The sequence below is a fragment of the Pimephales promelas genome, chromosome 8 (genome assembly GCF_988280905.1).
Source record: "Pimephales promelas chromosome 8, fPimPro1.hap1.1, whole genome shotgun sequence".
Lineage (NCBI taxonomy): Eukaryota > Metazoa > Chordata > Actinopteri > Cypriniformes > Leuciscidae > Pimephales > Pimephales promelas.
This window is the reverse complement of record NC_142776.1, coordinates 27,694,349-27,713,283: the sequence shown is the minus strand read 5'-3', so window position 1 is coordinate 27,713,283 and position 18,935 is coordinate 27,694,349. Positions and strand designations below refer to the sequence as shown.

At 36.0% G+C, this 18,935-nt stretch overlaps 1 protein-coding gene across 1 annotated transcript in view; it reads right to left on the bottom strand.

The window, feature by feature from the left end:
• Positions 1 to 2,021: 2,021 nt before the first annotated feature.
• Positions 2,022 to 18,935, bottom strand: part of oca2 (oculocutaneous albinism II) — an 85,347-nt gene continuing 68,433 nt past the window's right edge. The window contains exon 23 of the mRNA XM_089134256.1: positions 2,022 to 4,955. Within this exon, the coding sequence (XP_088990382.1) occupies positions 4,868 to 4,955 (88 nt within the window). The 3' untranslated portion in view covers positions 2,022 to 4,867. The remainder of the gene's footprint in view (positions 4,956 to 18,935) is intronic.

The following is an 18,935-nucleotide window of genomic DNA, read 5'->3' as shown; positions in this document are numbered from 1 at the left end:
TGTTGCTATGTAAAAGGGAACTGTTTAACAATTCAAAAATATCATTTCTAGGTTTGATGGAAAATGTTTTGAATGGATGGTTCAAAATTTTCTGTTAATATTGGTCAAAACTTGTCTTATCTTATGTCACAGCGATACTAACATTGCAATACAGACACAGCAAAGTAACTCATGTCAGTATTCTAATGCTCTGAAACACGGTGTTTTGTTTAGATGAGGATACTAAGCAGATGTTGCTATGGCAGATGTGTTATCTTGCCATGCATCTGTCTAGACCAGTGTACATTATTCTGAGACTGACTCATAGGAGAACTGACTTACCTTTTAACATTCTCACTTTCCCAAGGCTACACACACACAACCTACACATGAATCCATAGCCATGTACATACATATAAACAGCTACAGGCAGTAGAGCTGTGCTATATGCTCAAGACCACTGCTGTATCTTCTTGAGAATATATACAGTATATATATATATATATATATATATATATATATATATATATATATATTATTTATTTATTTAAATTGTTTTTTAGAACCATACTTGTATAAAACAAATCAATGTGTATTATTATTCCAAATGCTGTTTTATTTTTGGTAAACAATGTCCCAGTTTTATTTGTCACCCATACACATGGCTCAACATCAAAAGGAAATATATTTTAGATGTTTAGAAGGTTCGTTGTCTGTTTGATTGCAGTTTGATGATACTTATAATCTTATCAGTTTCTTGGTCTGCTTGTTTTCTTCTGTATAGAAGCCCATTTCTACCACAAAAGAAAAAATAAATCATGCTTTGGTAAATCAAAATTATAAGATAAATTCATACAGTAATTATGAGTAATTTTGACTTAGGCTATGTCTACTTTAATCCAGATACATTTGAAAATGGCGTTTTCGTTTCAAAACGCCCTCCGTTCACACTAGCATTTGCAAGCGCTTTCCAGAAGTTTCTCATCCACACTGAAACGTTGGAAAACACTAAACGCACCTTACTACACGTGCGTAAAACCTTATAAAAGTGCACTGAGATTATATACGGAACAGACAGACATCATAAAGTTCTCAAGCTATTATTCTGGCAGGATCATTTTATTTAAAATATCTTACCATAAAATGATGCGTCCAGGTTGCACTCAGTCACCACGTTTGGTCTAAAACGCAACTGCTCGTATTGCCGAAGGACAGAAAAATTGTGTACATTTTCTGTCATCTTTGCAGGACTGTGATTTATTTGGAAAGTAACATATTTGTGAAAGTGAAAAAACAAACAGACAATAGACAATCTATTGGTATAATATTCATCACATGACTAAACTTCATCATCGTTTTCAAATAACTCTGTTTTGACAGTCCACATTGCTACGCAAAAACTGTTTTCAAAAATGAGAATATATGGAAGAATAAAATGGAAGGCCGAGATGGAGAGAAAAAGATGCTTTTTCAAACAAAACGTAGTGTGGCTAAGGCCTTACTTGGTAATCAATTTGGTATCAATTTGATGATTTTAGACTGGCAAAATAATAATTAAATCAGGTCAAAATTATACTTTTGCGAAAGTTGTAACATTTCACTGCTCTTATCAGTTAAAGATATAGCAAATTACCGAAAAAGATCTTTGACATATGAAATTGTTTAGGCATTTTTGGAAACAAGGAAAAAAAGCTCTGGACTGCTCCATTGCCCAGTGTTGTCTGTGACATTTCTTTTTGCCAGTTTCATATCCTCCACCTCCAGCATTCCAGCTATTCCATGTACTAGTGTGGAGATATGCATGCTCAACTTCACCCACTGATAATGCCCATTCAAGATGTGATAAACAAACAAACAAACAAACAAACAGGCAAATTACAATTAGCTACTGATCTGCCATAAAAAAACACTGCATATCCCAAAATTCCAAGTTTTCCTGCATATATATATATATATATATATATATACATAACATTTCTTCTCGTTTTGTTAATCTTAATATCTTTCCGCCTTTTAAACTAAATGCTGTTCTGAGATTCATTGTTTCTTACCATGCATGATTGAGATGCTGGGAACAAAGAATCTTAGTACACACAGGTGTTTTGTCTGATATGTTTCAGCATTTGAATATGTAGCGGGTGCATGAAATTTTCTAAAAAAAAAAAAAAAAAAGACACTGGATCAAATTCTCAAGTAAAGGTTTGATGGTTCTTTTTACTGTACAATGGTTGTTAGTCCCAGTCAGAAAATCTATACAGACAAGCAACCAACTGATCATCTTTACAGGTTTTCAGCAAGTGTTCATAATGGGGGTAAAACAGAATTATTCACCAGGGGCAACATGAGTTATTAAGAAACATGGGCGATTATATTATTTACACATGACTCTCCTCAAATATAATCGCTACAGGCAAATGGTTATATGGTATGATTAGTTAAAAATAAAACATTTATGTGAAAATACAATTTACAGATTATTATTTGTTGGGGGGGGGGGGGGGTCTCTTGCCATTAATTTACTTTAAGAACTTTTAATTCTTCATATAGCTGGTAGTTCCTTAGTGGACTGTGATAGAAAGGATTAATTAGGTGCTGAAATTATCCAAATTAAAAAATGTTGTGCGCTGATTATAACACAGAAACTCTTTGTGCAATAAAATGTGAGATTTTTTTTTTTTTGCTGTTGCAAACAAACAGTGACTGAACAGAAAAGGCCTGGGAAAACCCATAACACTTTCTATGTGTCCTGTATCCATAATGCATTATAGAGGTCTTCAGTTTTATAGGTATTCACATTTATACTGTAAATAACTGTAACCACAATTAATAGTTAAGTTTAAAATGCCTTAACACTCATTGTTATTTTTGATCAGTGTTTAATGTATTTTGGTAAAAGGTACAACAATTAATAGGTACAGTAATGTATTATAACTGTGGTTACAAGTATTTACAACACAAAAACAGGTGCATTGAAAGGCCTTATAAATACCATGTCATCGAAAATGTTTTCAACAACATTTTTTAAAAATTTAAGTTTTGTCCGTAAAACTTTAGCAATTAAGATATGACATACACACATATAAAGGATTATTAGGAACACCTGTTCAATTTCTCATTAATGCAATTATCTAATCAACTAATCACATGGAAGTTGCTTCAATGCATTTAGGGGTGTGGTCCTGGTCAAGATAATCACCTGAACTCCAAACTGAATGTCAGAATGGGAAAGAAAGGTGATTTCAGCAATTTTGAGCGTGGCATGGTTGCTGGTGCCAGACGGGTATGTATTTCACAATGTATTTCACAATCTGCTCAGTTACTGGGATTTTCATGTACAACAATTTCTAGGGTTTGCAAAGAATGGTGTGAAAAGGGAAAAACATCCAGTATTTGGCAGTCCTGTGGGCAAAAATGCCTTGTTGATGCTAGAGGACAGAGAAGAATGGGCCGACTGACTCAAGCTGATAGAAGAGCAAATTTGACTGAAATAACCACTCGTTACAACCGAGGTATGAAGCAAAGCACTTGTGAAGCCACAACACGCACAACCTTGAGGCGGATGGGCTACAACAGAAGAAGACCCCATCGGGTACCACTCTTCTCAACTACAAATAGGAAAAAGAGGCTACAAAGAGCTAACCAAAATTGGACAGTTGAAGACTATAAAAATGTTGCCTGGTCTGATGAGTCGTGATTTCTGTTGAGACATTCAGATGGTAGAGTCAGAATTTGGTGTAAGCAGAATGAGAACATGGATCCATCATGCTTTGTTACCACTTTGCAGGCTGGTGGTGGTGGTGTAATGGTGTGGGGGAAGTTTTCTTGGCACACTTTAGGCCCCTTAGTGCCAATTGGGCATCGTTTAAATGCCATGGCCTAAATCAGCTTTTTTTTTTTTACTATGTACATCCCTTTAGGGCAAACATGTACCCATCCTCTGATGACTACTTCCAGCAGAATAATGCACCATGTCACAAAGCTCGAATCATTTCAAATTGGTTTCTTGAAAATGGCAATTCACTGTACTAAAATGTCACCAGATCTCAACCCAATAGAGCATCTTTGGGATGTGGTGGAACGGGAGCTTTGTGCCCTGGATGTGCATCCCACAAATCTCCATCAACTGCAAGATGCTATCCCATAAATATGGTCCAACATTTCTAAAGAATGCTTTCAGCACCTTGTTGAATCAATGCCACGTAGAATTAAGGCAGTTCTGAAGGCGAAAGGGGGTCAAACACAGTATTATTATGGTGTTCCTAATAATCCTTTAGGTGAGTGTATATTATACCTGTACTTTGAGGTCACAAATCAGATGAAACAGTGCTGACCAGTTTTGTGAATTAGATAATATCTAATTAATTACAGACTGTGATGGGATTTTTATTAGTTTACGCATAACATTATTTTGACACCAAATAATTAATTTCATGAATTCTAAACCATTCGAATTTCTACATTTTAAAAATTGTGGGCCACAGAGGATCCCTTTCAAAAATCTCACAAAATGAAAATATCGTAATCCAAACTGCACATCAATAAATGTTTAGAAAAAGGACTTTTCTGATTATGTTTTTTTGAGCAAATAATAAATAGGTTTTCCAAAAAACTCTCACTCATCACATTGTTTGCATTATCACAAAACATCAGTAGCACCATAGCAGTGTGATAAATTTGTAAGAATAAAGCAGATGATCAGATGTTCCCATGTTTTATCTTCTCCGTACCTCTCCTGCATGTAAAGCTTAGTCTCTCAGGATGAATAACGTCTCAATGTGTAAGCCTTCATGGATCCATCCAAGAAAAACAGACACAGATTCGCATCTTCACAAACACAAACCTGAAGACACACCAAAAGTCTTTCTGGCGACCCATGTAGAGGCAAAGTTTATGTGTTCCAGCCAAGTCCGATGTGAGTTGCGAGCAGGTAACACATGCCTATTGTGCAGGTCATCAGCATCATGGGGAAGCCCAGCCTATGAAATAAAACACAGTGAGAATTCATATCCTGAGTCCCTACATGAAAGTTCCTACAAAGATGAAAATTGAACCTTAGAAAGTCTGAAAATCCCACACTAATACACTGAAAAAAATCAGTATGAAGCATTTGGGACAAGAGTCTGTATTTTTCTTTATGTAAGACCACAGATATTCTTGTGTCCCAATGAAGGCTCTTCCCTCAACATAACCTAGCATCTTTTTATGTTTCATAGCCACTCCATCTTTGATGATCTCTGAGCAGTTCGATTCTGAACAGCAGGGGCCTCGATGGTTTACTGCATACCTACTGAGGAGCATGGCAGGCACGTTACCCGCTTCATCGAAGAGGTATTTAAGTGTGAGTCTTTATGGCAGAGTCAAAAGCAGGGGACAACTGCATTAAAGTATGATCTCTAGGCATTAACAGTGAAGTCAAAGGCTGGAGACGCAATAGACTGATGATACCAGTCCCCCCCATTTAACGTAAGCTGCTTTCCTCAGCCTCTGCAAAGCTGTCAACTCTCAGAGACATGTGGACCGTCCTTGATGCACTCGCTTGTAAAAGCATCCATCTGGAGAGTGGAATTACCATTGTAATTACAACTGGACACTGGCCTAATCTCAATACGCGATCGGCATGCATCAGTGCCCTGTTGACCCTCGGTTCAACATGCTGTCTCTTCTGTCCATGAGGATTACAGTATACTGCATGCTGTCTAACCTCACTTATTTATCAGCAGAACTAAGAATTGCATATGACACTCAGTTGAGTAAGTCAGTAGAAATGAAATCAACAGATTACAAAGGGAAGTGGAAAGATTATACATGGAAAATAGCACGCAGCAAACTTTATAACTATATAATCTGTTTTCAAAACAATGTCTGCCCCCAACCCTCCCTTTATCTAATAATCGAGACCAATATAAATTAGATTCTGTCACTTTTAAATAACCCTGATGCCAATTCAAAACTCTGTGCTATCCTTTTTCTGTGGAACAAAAAGGGAGCATTTTAAAGCGTCTATAGCTTCTTGTTCCATATAACAAAGTTTGTAATGTTCATGGCTGGTAGATTTCAATAATGACAAAACTTCTTGTTTGCCAGACGAAGACCTTTGGGCCGAAACGTTGCACATTTTAATAAATAAATTTTTGGAAGCAGCAGTGGGAGTGTGTTGTGTTCAGTTTATAGTGAAGTGTTTAGGAAACCTGTTTGAAAACCTGTTGGATTTTTTGCAAGTGTGCTTGCTGTAACCAAAAAAGCTAAAATTATGCACGGCACCTTTAAGTAGCAAATCTGTGTCTTGTTTTTGCTCAACATCGTTCTGATCCTGCTCAGACTCTTTTCACAGAACACTAAAAATCCACATGCAATTTTAATAATTTCTGTTCTCTTTACGTCGCTGATAGTTCATAAAAGCGCCAGTTCTTGTTGCTGAATAAAAAGTCCCATAGAAAAAAGATTCTAGAATAACTGAATGAAAAAGCTGCTGAGATGACGAAGCACTTGTGAGGATGAAAGCTCTGGACATCCATTTAGCCCAAGTGCATACCTTCAACAGCCCAGTGGATACTGACTGAGTGCATGGGTAAATACAGAACATTTGGGGCATAGAGAAATCAACAAGCTCAGAAGAGCCAGAAGGCACAGATTGAGAAGAAAAGAGAGGGAGGCCGATGGAAAGCAAATGGATGATAAACGGAGCGAAGGAATACAGAAACGAGTCAGAGGAGGAGAAAAATGTTTTCTCATAATGTTGCAAATCACAATCTCAAACAATTCTTGTCAAAAACAAATGTGCTAAGTTGAGGTGTTCCTTAGGCTCAAACAATATGGTCAATCTCAAAGATGTTACGAACCGATCAAATGTATGACTTAAATGTGCATTTTCAATGTAAAATTGTAAAACTGTAGACATTTTAGTTTGTCTCCTTAACACTAAAAAGTGTCAAATTTGGAATCAAAATAATGAATCGGTGAAGGAATCAAAAGAGAAAGGGACTGTCAAAACATACAAATCAAGAAAGAAAATGAAACATGAAGGTACACTCTCAGAAAAAAAAGGTACAAAAGCTGTCACTGGGGCTGTACCTTTTCCAAAGGAACACTTTTGTAGCCAAAGGCTGCATATTGGTACCTTAGTGGTACATATTACCACCTAAAATGTACATATTACCACCTAAAATGGACATAATAGCTCATGAAATGGACATATTAGCACCTAAAATGTACATATTAACACCTAAAATGTACATATTAGTACCTAAAATGTACATATTAACACCTAAAATGTACATATTACCACCTAAAATGGACATATTAGCTCATGAAATGGACATATTAGCACATAAAATGTACTTATTAGCACCTAAAATGTAGATATTAGCACTTAAATTTTACATATTACTTAAAATGTACATATTAGCACCTAAAATGGACAAAAGTTTACCTTTTGAAAAGGTACAGCCCCAGTGACAGCTTTTGTACCTTTTTTTCTGAGAGTGTAACACAATCGCATTGGAAATGAAATAAGTGTCCTCCAGTGCTTTCTGTCCTTTGTTTCATCTCAAACATTCATTTCTAACATTCTCCAAAATTAGATTAGATTATTCGAAAGCACATATTTAAGGTCAAGTATCGTATTGCTGGTCCACAGCTGGTCCAGAAAACACACCAGGCTAAATGCTGGATTGCACAAGGAACAGGCGTGTATTAGCTGTATACGGAATTTGTGTGATATACATCAAAGCAGGTGCACGTTCCTCAGGTTGTGAGGGCAGGTCAGGTTGCTAATGCACAATTTGAGTGATGTGAAGGAAGCAGCCAGGTGCCTGATTCATAAGTAGTCAAGTGAACAAATCGATGTGCACCGAAACACTGAGTATCAAGGTTGTGAGTTTTACAACCTGAAAAGCAGCACCACATGTGGTTTGTTAAACTGTCTGAATAAAATAAATAGCACATTAAGTGGCACTAAGTACTGCATTACGGTTCCTAAAATAAAATTAACGTTTTTCCACCTAATCTTTAACGGGCTAAAGAAAGGACAAGTAATGTGACTAAAGGTGATACAGTCCATTATGACCATGTTGAAGATAACAATGACTTATTTATTTAGCAGATCTTCTGTCTAAAGAGACATTCATCTTTTTTTCTTTTTCTTTTTTTCTGGTTGCAACTATGTTTAAATACCTTGCTCAATGATAACAAGGCAACTCATCCATTGTTCCATGGGTTCAAATCTACTTTTCAATTACAAGCTTAGGTTTTTTTTTTTTTTTGTTTTTTTACCATAGCAACACCTATATACATAACAAAAGCTTTGAGGTGTCTCAAAACCCTCAAGGCGAGATGCTCAAAAAACAAGGTGAGGCGCAACAGGCAAATATCGGTAAGACCATCTGAATGCATGGCCTAATCTCATAAGAATTTGTGGTAATATGTACACATACATACACATGTTTGATATTTACAAAAACTTAAAATATGGATGTATTGAAAGCTTAAAACGTTAAAAAAAGGATTTGCATATCAATAGCTTTAAAAATATAAAACTTGTGAATTTTACAATTATATAGATACAGTATTTCAACTATGTAAAATATCTAACAGTTAACACACCAAACAAATGGTAAACCTAAAACATTTGAATTATAAGATCAGATTTTTTTTACCACTAAACTACAACATCTATATGCATGACCTTAGGGGGAAAAAAATTAGTTGGGTGAAATTCGGATTTTTCTTTTATCCATTTTGTCCACCCTGCTCAATGCCATCGACTATGTGGCACATTTTATATTAAAAACATTTGACATTTCAAACATGTGATGAGATCACAACAGCTCTCTGCCACAATCTCACCCACTCTCACTACAAGATTGCTGATGTACACAACATTTCCTTACGACCGTGAAAACCCATCTTATGTGGCTCAAAAAGCATCAGAATGGGATTTTTTGTAATAACTTTTTTTTTTTTTTTTGCAAACTAGTGAAGGAAATGACTTTCTCAAAGTCACACAAACGCATGGTACTGAGTGGAAATTAAGGTCAGTGTTGATTAGGTCTGATATTTCAGACATTATTATAAATTCCATCACTGTCATCATTCAGTACTTTTCAATAGGGACACACCAGATGGTTTGTCATTTGGACATCCACCATTATATTACATGCCAGTATTAGGAGGCACATGACGGATTTTGAAGGCCAAAGTGGCTTGGCATGGTGCTGGGAATAACAATGTGATCCAAACTCTGGGTTTGTTTGTACAATAGGTCATGATTGCCCATGGTTGCACACACATATGCTGCTTCTCTCCTCTGTACAAGCACAGAAATACAAGTAAATTCACATCAACAGATGGGGGAAAGAGACAGACTGGGAATAGAAAAAAAAACTACATATCAAAATTGGCTAGTGGGTTGAATTTTTGAACAATTTGTTTACAAGTCGTATTATTATTAAAGCTGCAGTCTGTAGCTTTTTTGGTACATTTTTGAGCAAATACGTAACCAGCCAGTGTTCACAACTATCTGCTTACTGTAGCTCGATCCAAAACGGTAAGCTTGTAATAATGTTTTTAATTCCAGTGGTACTGGTGGATTTCCACAGGAAATTCAATGTCTTTGCATCATTATATAATAATATAATATATTATAGTATGTACACAATATAAAAAAGGAGTCTCGGCTAGGCTATGTTGTGTACTGTATGAGGATGTTGGAGGTGGAGATTTATAGCCTTTTCTAACAGCACTTGATATAATTAAACTTATCAATTTGATGGCGGATCCAGAAAGGTCCAAACGACAATCACCAGTGACAACTGGAGATTCACCAAATGTAAAATGCAAAAGACTTTGGACAGAGAGTTTGGAAAAAGATATGGCAACAGGACCCATGCGAAAACAAGGATAATATCAGAAGGGCATTACAAGTAGTCAAGTAATGCTGATGTTGTTAACATTAACAATTTGAGAACAAAGTATAATTTGCACGGTTTGACGTGATATGGTAAACGATCGTTAGATTTAATCAGTGTGATTTACTGCAATGTTTATTTCCCCTTAGTTGGTCAGAACAAAAGTGACAGCCGCACACTCTCCTCAAACATTGTGTTCATCCGCGCTGTGCAATACCGAGGCACAACTCACGTAAAGCTGATAATTCCGCGAATAACTGCAATTGCAGATTTCGAACGGAGATGGCGACAAAGAGGAAAAACTGCATACTGCAGCTTTAAGAAGTCCTAATTAAGCAGTTTTCGGGCACCAAATGGACATATTTCTTGGGTACATTTACAAAAGACATGTTCCTGCCTTTAAAAGTGTTACCAAGAGCAACAAACTACAACAAAATATAGGTATCTCAAGACTATTTTTAAGTTGACATGCAACACAATGGTTGCGACAAGGGTTTTAAAGGGTATATGCAAAGTTCTGGCATGAAACTCTAGATGGTGCAGGCTAATAGGTCTAATAGGCTAATAGGCTGATTAATTCCTGCCATATCAGTAGCCAATGAGCTCGTTGCTAAACCTTCAAATTCTTGGGTAGCATTTGGAATGGGCATTTTTTCAGAATACTTGGGATGGGCATTTTTTCAAAATTATTGCATTTGAATATTCGGGCTCATAAAAATCGAATATTTGTTTATTTAAATAAAGTTTAACTAAAAATATGTAATTTGTTTAGTTTAAGGGTTTTTTTTATGTTTTTGTCACCATTTCTGAACAAGCTTATGATTCCGCAATATACATATATATCAAGCTTAACATATATCTTCAGGTTTTCTTTTAGTTGAAAACATTAAACAATATGAGTAAACAACAAATATAAAGAACAAAAGCATTTAAGCTCAAGCAGGCTAATGGAGGGGGGACAATGCTAATAAAGCAGACTACGCTGCAGGCCAAGTCAGAATATGGTTATCATGTATATACTGTTTCACGTTCATGTTGAGAAAACAATAATATCCAAATGCTCAATACATATATACAGTATATACTATATATATATATATGAAGAGTTCAGATGCAAAAGCCTCTAAATGCCATTTGAAATTTTCTTCTTTAATGATGATTTTTATCTAACTTGTATATTTAAGTTCAGTAATTTCTCTTAAATGGCAATTAATAGATAATCTTCATTGCCATTTAAGTGAAATTACTGAACTTAAATACACAAGCTTGATAAAGTTCATCATTTTAGAAGAAAATTTCAAATGGCACTTAGAGGCTTTTGCATCTGAACTCTTCATATATATATATGATACGTGGTCTCAATGATACGTAGTCTGGCGTCAGCCAGGCTACCAAAAACATTGATCAACTTAAGAAAGAAACTAGTTGCTGAAACCAATCTTTAATGCTAATATATATATATATATATATATATATATATATATATATATATATATATTACTCATTTGCCTCTGGACACAAAAAGATTGCACCGGTGTTTGATTGAAATGTAACATCTATGCAAATTAATCTTTGAAAGATTTCTCATTTAAGGCCATTCCTATTTGGAATATGTGATTGTGTATTGTCAACAATAAGCAGAAACATTCTGCATTTCCAAGTGTTGTGTCCTTCATTTCAACATTTATCCTCATTCTCATATTTAAGAATCTGTTATCTGCTTGACAAATAATTTATGCTACTGCCCACTGACATGCTTTTAAAGCTATTGTTATCCCATTTTTATGACCTATCTATCACCTTAAAATGCACATGTCTGAGAAATCCAATTTTTCTCGAGGGAGTATGCCCCCGAACCCCCAACTATCTCACATTTGAATGTGCGGGACTGTGTGGTAATGTGGTCTGGTTACAGGTTTTTTCTTAACCAGTGTGCCCCTGCTTATAGGCCTGCAATATACATTATCTATATCGAATCATGTTATCTTACTACCCCACCCCAGCCCAGCCCCTGATGTTTCAGATTCAGACCCTGATGTTTTTAAAACCTAGAAACACTTATGGTTGGGAAAATTTTATATTCAACAATATTATGGATCTGGCTTGCTTAAGGTGAAAGTTGACACAATTTTCTTAGAAACAATCTCTGTTGTAATTTTTTAATGTTATCACTGTGAAGCTGCTTTGATACAATCTGTATTGTAAAAAGCACTATATAAATGAAGGTGATTTGGTACAGTAGCATGTTAAAATAAAACGTACACACCATTCACTGTTCTCGTGTTAAATTAATAAACCAAGCAACAATCAAAATGCAGTTAAATGATAATTCAGTGTTCTCCATTAAGATTTATATCTAAACTAATTTAATGTATGTAGTACACAAATAGATGTGGGTTCTTCTGAAAGCCCGAATCTCTCTCACACACAGACTTGAACGCAGATCTTCCTTTCCCGTGCTGTAAACCTGTATACCCAGGTGTGCCACTTAAATTCCCTCCCTTAATTACAGAAGCCTGACAGCATCCATCATGCTACCAATGTGACTACAGCAGGAGCTATAAATAGCTCCAATCTAAGTTCTCCCTATCTGCAATAATGGGCTTCTAATCATTTGCCAAGACTCGCCTTCAAACACACACACAAAATCACACAAGGCTTGAGGTTGACAGCCTTTATAAGAACAGACCCTTAATAGACCAGTGACTGCAACATCAGGATCAGGATAAACTTTTAAAAGCCTTTTCTCTTTGTTCTAAATGAATGTTAAAGATGAAATCCATTAGCATGTAGTCCGATTTTTACAGCGCTTCAAACAAATGGAAAAGGGATATAATTTGACATGGAGAGGAGGTCTTATTGCAGCACGGTAATAGCATGAAACTTTGATCATAAAAGGTCTGAATGGGCAGAAATACAGCAAAAAGCAAGCAAAGCTATTGCATAAAGGTTAAAAAAAGTGGTTAAAATGCATGTACTCTAAAAAAGAAACATTTAAGTGGTTCAGTTCTCAACACTTACTAGGCCAATTGTACAATTATAATCTCAAAGCACAGCAATAGAGTTGAATGACTGATAATCTTAGTGAAATTGAAGCTTTCAATAAAATCAAAGCAGTCATACAGCAACAGTCCGACTAAATAGCCTGACCTTATTCATTTTTTTTTAAAGCGAGGCTGTGAGGGATAGACATGCATCTCTTCAATGGGTTGTACTAGAAATTCCAGCAGACAAAAATGTCCAACAATATAAGCTATGGAAAATTATAAGTGATCTATAGGAGCTTTATTCAGCTTTTAACAGCAGATGCCATAGAAAACACAGTAAGTCTTTCCCCCACAGCCTCGCTTTCATACCTGTCATAGTGCTGCTCTGTATGTATTAAGTATGAAGAACAAGTGAAACCGTCTTTCTGTTACAAAAAGAAAAAAAAAAGAGACAACTGACTACAAATCAATTATTCTGAATTGTAATTTGACGATTGAAGCGCTTAATGTTCCAATGAAATCACTTGATAAGCTGAGTTTTAAAAAAAGAGGAAGACAAATGTAGTTAACTCATTGCTACAGTACATGCTGGTTGGTCACAGGGGGCTCAGTTACATAGAGAGCACTGGATTGGGTTAAAATCTGTGGAACACCATGAGCCGTCAATATTTGATTCACATTCCTGGAAGAGAAAGACTATACATTTTAAATTTGTATCTGCTAAAAGTGATTTTTGTGAATGTTTAAATGAGCTGTATGCAAGAAATTTATTTCAATTAATCATACATTTTCCCTGATATGTCAAAAGACATTAAGAAATCATGTTAATTTCAAATACGCATATCACTGACAACAGTAGTCCGGCCAGGATATTGTCATTGCAGCAAGTTGCAGCCCTCAACTGATGTTGATGTTGTCATGTTGTGTTTTGTTCTGATGATGTTCTGAAGTGTTTTTGCAAAATAAAAATAAAAATATTCCCAAAATCGTGCAGCCCTAGTTTCTCGTGATATCAGCATGTTCACATGTGTTTATTTTTTACAGGGACCAGATGCCACTGATGAGTGCTGACTTCAACATTCACAAGAGACTCTGTACATGAACATGGTAAAGTGAAAAATCAAACACCACCTTGGAAATGACAGGTATGTTATGTTTCAGGAATGACACAAAGTGCGACTGTTCAAGCCTCTGTCTTTAGATTTGTCCTTTGTTGTGTATTTTTGGATTACGTTGTGTTGTAAATAAATCCAAAGAATCTAAAAGCCATTCTTTTTTTAATCTCATTAAGGATAATTTTTGGCTTCAATATTTCATGGAAAAGAGGTTTTCCTCCTAGTGCAAGATATTACGCAGTACTCCTTCCCTCTCCAATAGAGAACCGAGGTTACATTAGTAACCAAGTACGTTTTATTGTTATAAAGTACATTCAATATTGTCTTAAAGCCAAAAGGTAGCAGAAGGTGCCTGACTGAAGCTGTGAAAAAGATTTTCTCTTTTGTACAGCTATTATATCTTGAGGAAAGGATGTCTGCAGTGGCCCATGCAGAATGGGATTCATTGTTCTTGATTTACCATACAGGGTAAGTAACTGAATCAGTGCCGAATGCAGATTACACACCCTACAGTCTCCAAGCACAGGTTATGGTTTTGTGTGTGGCACAAGGGTATCAAGACACAGCAGTTGAAAATGGGAATGTTAATTGCATCGCATGACGTGGGAGATCTGCAGAAGAGGAAAGTGGGGCTTCGTCTATTGGAAACAACAGAGTGAGGCCCTTAAATCAGCCAGTATTGTCTCTATTGTTTTTAGTTACACCGACTGCTTATCTGCCCTGAAGAAAGTCGATGGTATTCATGAATTCTTTGCTGGAAGTGTTTTGCAATAGACTCAGTTTAATTAATACAGCAGCAATAATGAAAACGCTGATGCATTTGTATGCAAATGCATAGATTTATATTTATACCTATCTTAATCTAAACCAAATTCACACACTACAGATGCAAATATACATCTTGTATAAAATAAATGCATTACTGAAACTAAGTTTTCGTTTCATTGAAACTACCATTACAGAGTACTGTGATATAACTGACGTTTTGGGACGTCTTTTGACCATACGTCAATATTCGCCTTTTTAGGGCCCCCTTAAACGTCGGTAGATGAGGTTATGGGATCCTAACTCTACCCCAGACCTAAACCTAACCCTAAACCTAACCCGTCACCTAACTGGCGTTAAAGGTAAAGCGTCAGTTGTATGACGGCCCGGGATCGCCATCTACCGACGTTTAAGGGGGCCCTAAAAAGGCGGATATTGACGTATGGTCAAAAGACGTCCCTAGACGTCAGTTATATGACTTTTTGGGATGAGACTGTGTTAGATAAAGCCCAAGAGAATAAAAGTAAGGAAAACTAGGAAGGGCACATGTATGATTATTAAAATAACATAATACAACAATTAAAGCTAAAGTGTGTATTTTTTTAGAACTAGCACCACCAAAATAATGTATAAAATTATATAATGTATGCACACACCACACAGATACTTAGGTTCTCAAGGTTTTGAGGTAGGCTATAACATTAAATAATTTAAAAAATACAAAATATATAGTTACTAGTGTGCTAGTCAATTTATGTTAGATAGGTCTCTATGCGAGAGCAGCTTCTTACAATTTTCAGCAATGTCTTGTCATCAGTGTAAAGCAAAAAGAAATGCAGTAGAGTCTCTAACTACTCATTCTCATGTATGTCTCTTGCTGACCTAGTAAAAGGCAGGCAAATATACAAAATAGGTTCACAATCAAAATTACTTTCACTAATTTGCTTATTCCACCAGCAGCTTCTTTTGCGAGCTGCTCAGTAGGCAGATTTACAGCCTATCAATAATGTGAGATAACTGCATATAACATGGAATTACAACCTCTGCATCAATAAAGTATAATAGCTAGTCAGATTACGTCTCTCTATTTCACTTCATTAATGCTGAAGTTGACTCAGAGGGCTTGGCAAGAGATGGAAAATGCCACCGGAAGATGGATGTTTGAAAGAGAAAAAAAACTGCTCAATATAGGCAACTTGCCCTGGTGTGATAAACATGCTCCATTTAAGAGCAGGTCCTCAAAGCCTTGGTCATTCTGACTACCCTCCTCAACCCAAACACGGTCAATGATGGTTTTCTGAGAAAAACTATATATGGAGGTCAAAGTGACATGGCTGGAAAGCCAAGCGAGTCATCACAAGCAAATATCACCACTATTAGGATAGGCTAGGGTGAGAGGAAAAGGGCAGGAGATTGACAGGAAAAGAGAGTGATGTGAGGTTTAATAAAATCGAGAGTCATCTGAACACCAATGAAAAACTTCCTGTCACTTAAATACAGAGATCAGACCAAGACTTTTGGAGCAAGTAGAAAGTTTGGATATAATTAATTTCATTGTCAGAGAACAACATGGAATGCAATGTTGACACTTTTACACTTTTATAATAAAGTAAAATTATTAATTTTTAAATGACATTAAATTTAACATTAAATGTAATATTCAACAATAATATTGATCTGCCTGCATTGACACTATCATACAAGAACTGAACTGAGCTGGACGATGACATCACGGTTTACTCCAGAGTGGCTATATACATATTCATAAAACGGTTAGATCCAATCCTTGGTTCTGATTGGTCAATAGGTGTGTTTTATTCATGATAAAACACGGCTAGGACCACTTCACTCAACAGTTCTATGTATCACTGCCCAACACTGCATTTCCTATGTTGTTTTTATTTGAGCTTTCATGCATATTACACATTGGAACGCTGTTGCTGTTCATGCTCAGGGACTATTTTTTTCTAGCGGAAGGAAGGCTTTTAGTGATTTTACTTCACGAAAGTTGCACAAATACATATTTTTTTATTGTGTGGTAATCGTTTTATAAAAGCAATAAGGTACTTGAGGCAAGTACTGTATTGTGAATAAGTAACAACGCCCTTCAGCCGTTACTTGTTAATGATACAGAACAGCCTCTTGTAAATTATTGCTTACATAAACTAACTAAATTAATAGCTTTTTTAAAACAAAAAAAAACATCAATTCATTTACTTAAGCTGGACTGTGACGCTATTTTCTTCTGAAAAATACATATATATATTTTTTTGCATTATTTTCCTGTTATCTCTGGAAAACTGCTTTGAAACAATCTATATAAAAAGCGTTATATAAATAAATGTGACTTGACTTGACTATTGTAATGACAAGGATAAATTGTAAATATTCTATATACAGTACACTGTAAAAAGTGATCAGTTGACTTAAAACTTAAAAAAGCAAGGAAACCTGGTGCCTTAAAATGAACATAACTTTTCTTTTTTCTTCTTCTTTTTTTTTCTAAGGGAGGAACCTGGTTGCCTTAAAATTATTAAGTTAAGTCAACTGATCATTTTTTACAATGTAGTCAGTGAGATGTCTAACCTACTAGCATTTTTAAAAATTGTATTATTTTAAATTGAACACACTGTTTAAAAACGCACTGATCTATATGTATGTAGAAATTGCACACACACCGAAACATTCAGGAGCATAGAAACCCTGTGAATGTTATAAATAAAACAGTGTCGCTACTGAAGACTAGCCTGGGTTTCCCCATTCTGCCTTGCCGCAGCGCGATTTTATTCGCGCTGCTAGGCAGTCTGGATACCATGAACCAAATTTTCCCCTGAAATAGGGAACCAATCACAGAACGGGGAGGGAGCACAGGCGCATTTGATAGACATTCATGGCAGCCAATAATACGGCTCTGGGAATTCATAGACCACGCCTCAAATACGAGAACATTTCCAGACCACGTTTCATTCTCAATGATACGTGGTCTGGTGTTAATATATTACATTTTTCTACGCTGTTTTTATCTTAACTTCATTATTACACAGAGATGCTATACAGACACAGGTAGTTCACACTCACAATCTCTCTCTCACCTCACTCTCACTAATTAATTCAAATTCATCCAAATATAATCTTCTTACTGCACAATTTTACTTCTAGATCAATTTTATTTCTTTTACTTCTGGGGGGGGGGGGGGGGGGTCTAATGAGAATGTAAACAGGCGGGACAAAAAATTGTATTTGGTAGTACATTAGCTAAAAAGATTAAAGCTTAAAGGAGCTGTATGCAGGATTGTGGCCAAAACTGGTACTACAATCACTTTCAAATTACGGTGCACCTTTCCCCATGACTCGAGGTTGCCGGATATGCTGCAGGATCCAGAAGGAACACAGGCTGCTACAAGAAGCATCCAATTGAAGTGATGAATCCTACACAGTGAGTTTTTTTTCTGTCAATTATTTATTTTGGACTCTGTAACAATTCACATCGAGTTTTTTGGGGTTTTGCAACGTTAGAATTTTTTTATCCGATTCCGACACGTTTGTATCTGCAGCTGTGGTTACTAGAGAAGAGCTGGCAACCTGAATACCGCAACACTGACTCTGTGATTGGAAGATCAGTGGAGGGTGCTGCATCAGAACAAAACACAATATGACAACATCGACTTCACTTTTTAAATGACAATAGCCTGACCGGATTACTGTTGTCAGTATTTTGAGTATTTGAAATTAACACGATTTCTTAATGTCTAGTGACATATGGGGGAAAATTTATGATTAATTTAAATACATTTCTTGCATACAGCTCCTTAAGCTATTTTTTTTAAAGTACGGTGTAAATATTGGTTTACAAATCAGGAGAGGAACATTGTAGAGGTACATCAGCTGCTTTGTGATCAGTGCTCTATCACTAGTTTCTAACCAGAGTGCAAGAGAAAGTCTCAGCCCCCTCTTCATCCCCATAGCAACCAACCAATCAGCCAATTACCGGTTGAGCTGAGGACTTACCCATTCATCACAAAGTTCTAACCATTACAAGGCATTCAAATGAAGCCTCAAAATGCAACAAGCAAAAATTCCAGGATTGCATCGCAATTTATCTATTTCTGTGACTGTACCTAAAGTGGTATAAAAGCTGTTCATATGATAGCAGCTGATAAGGATGACTTGGTTTCTCTGTGAGC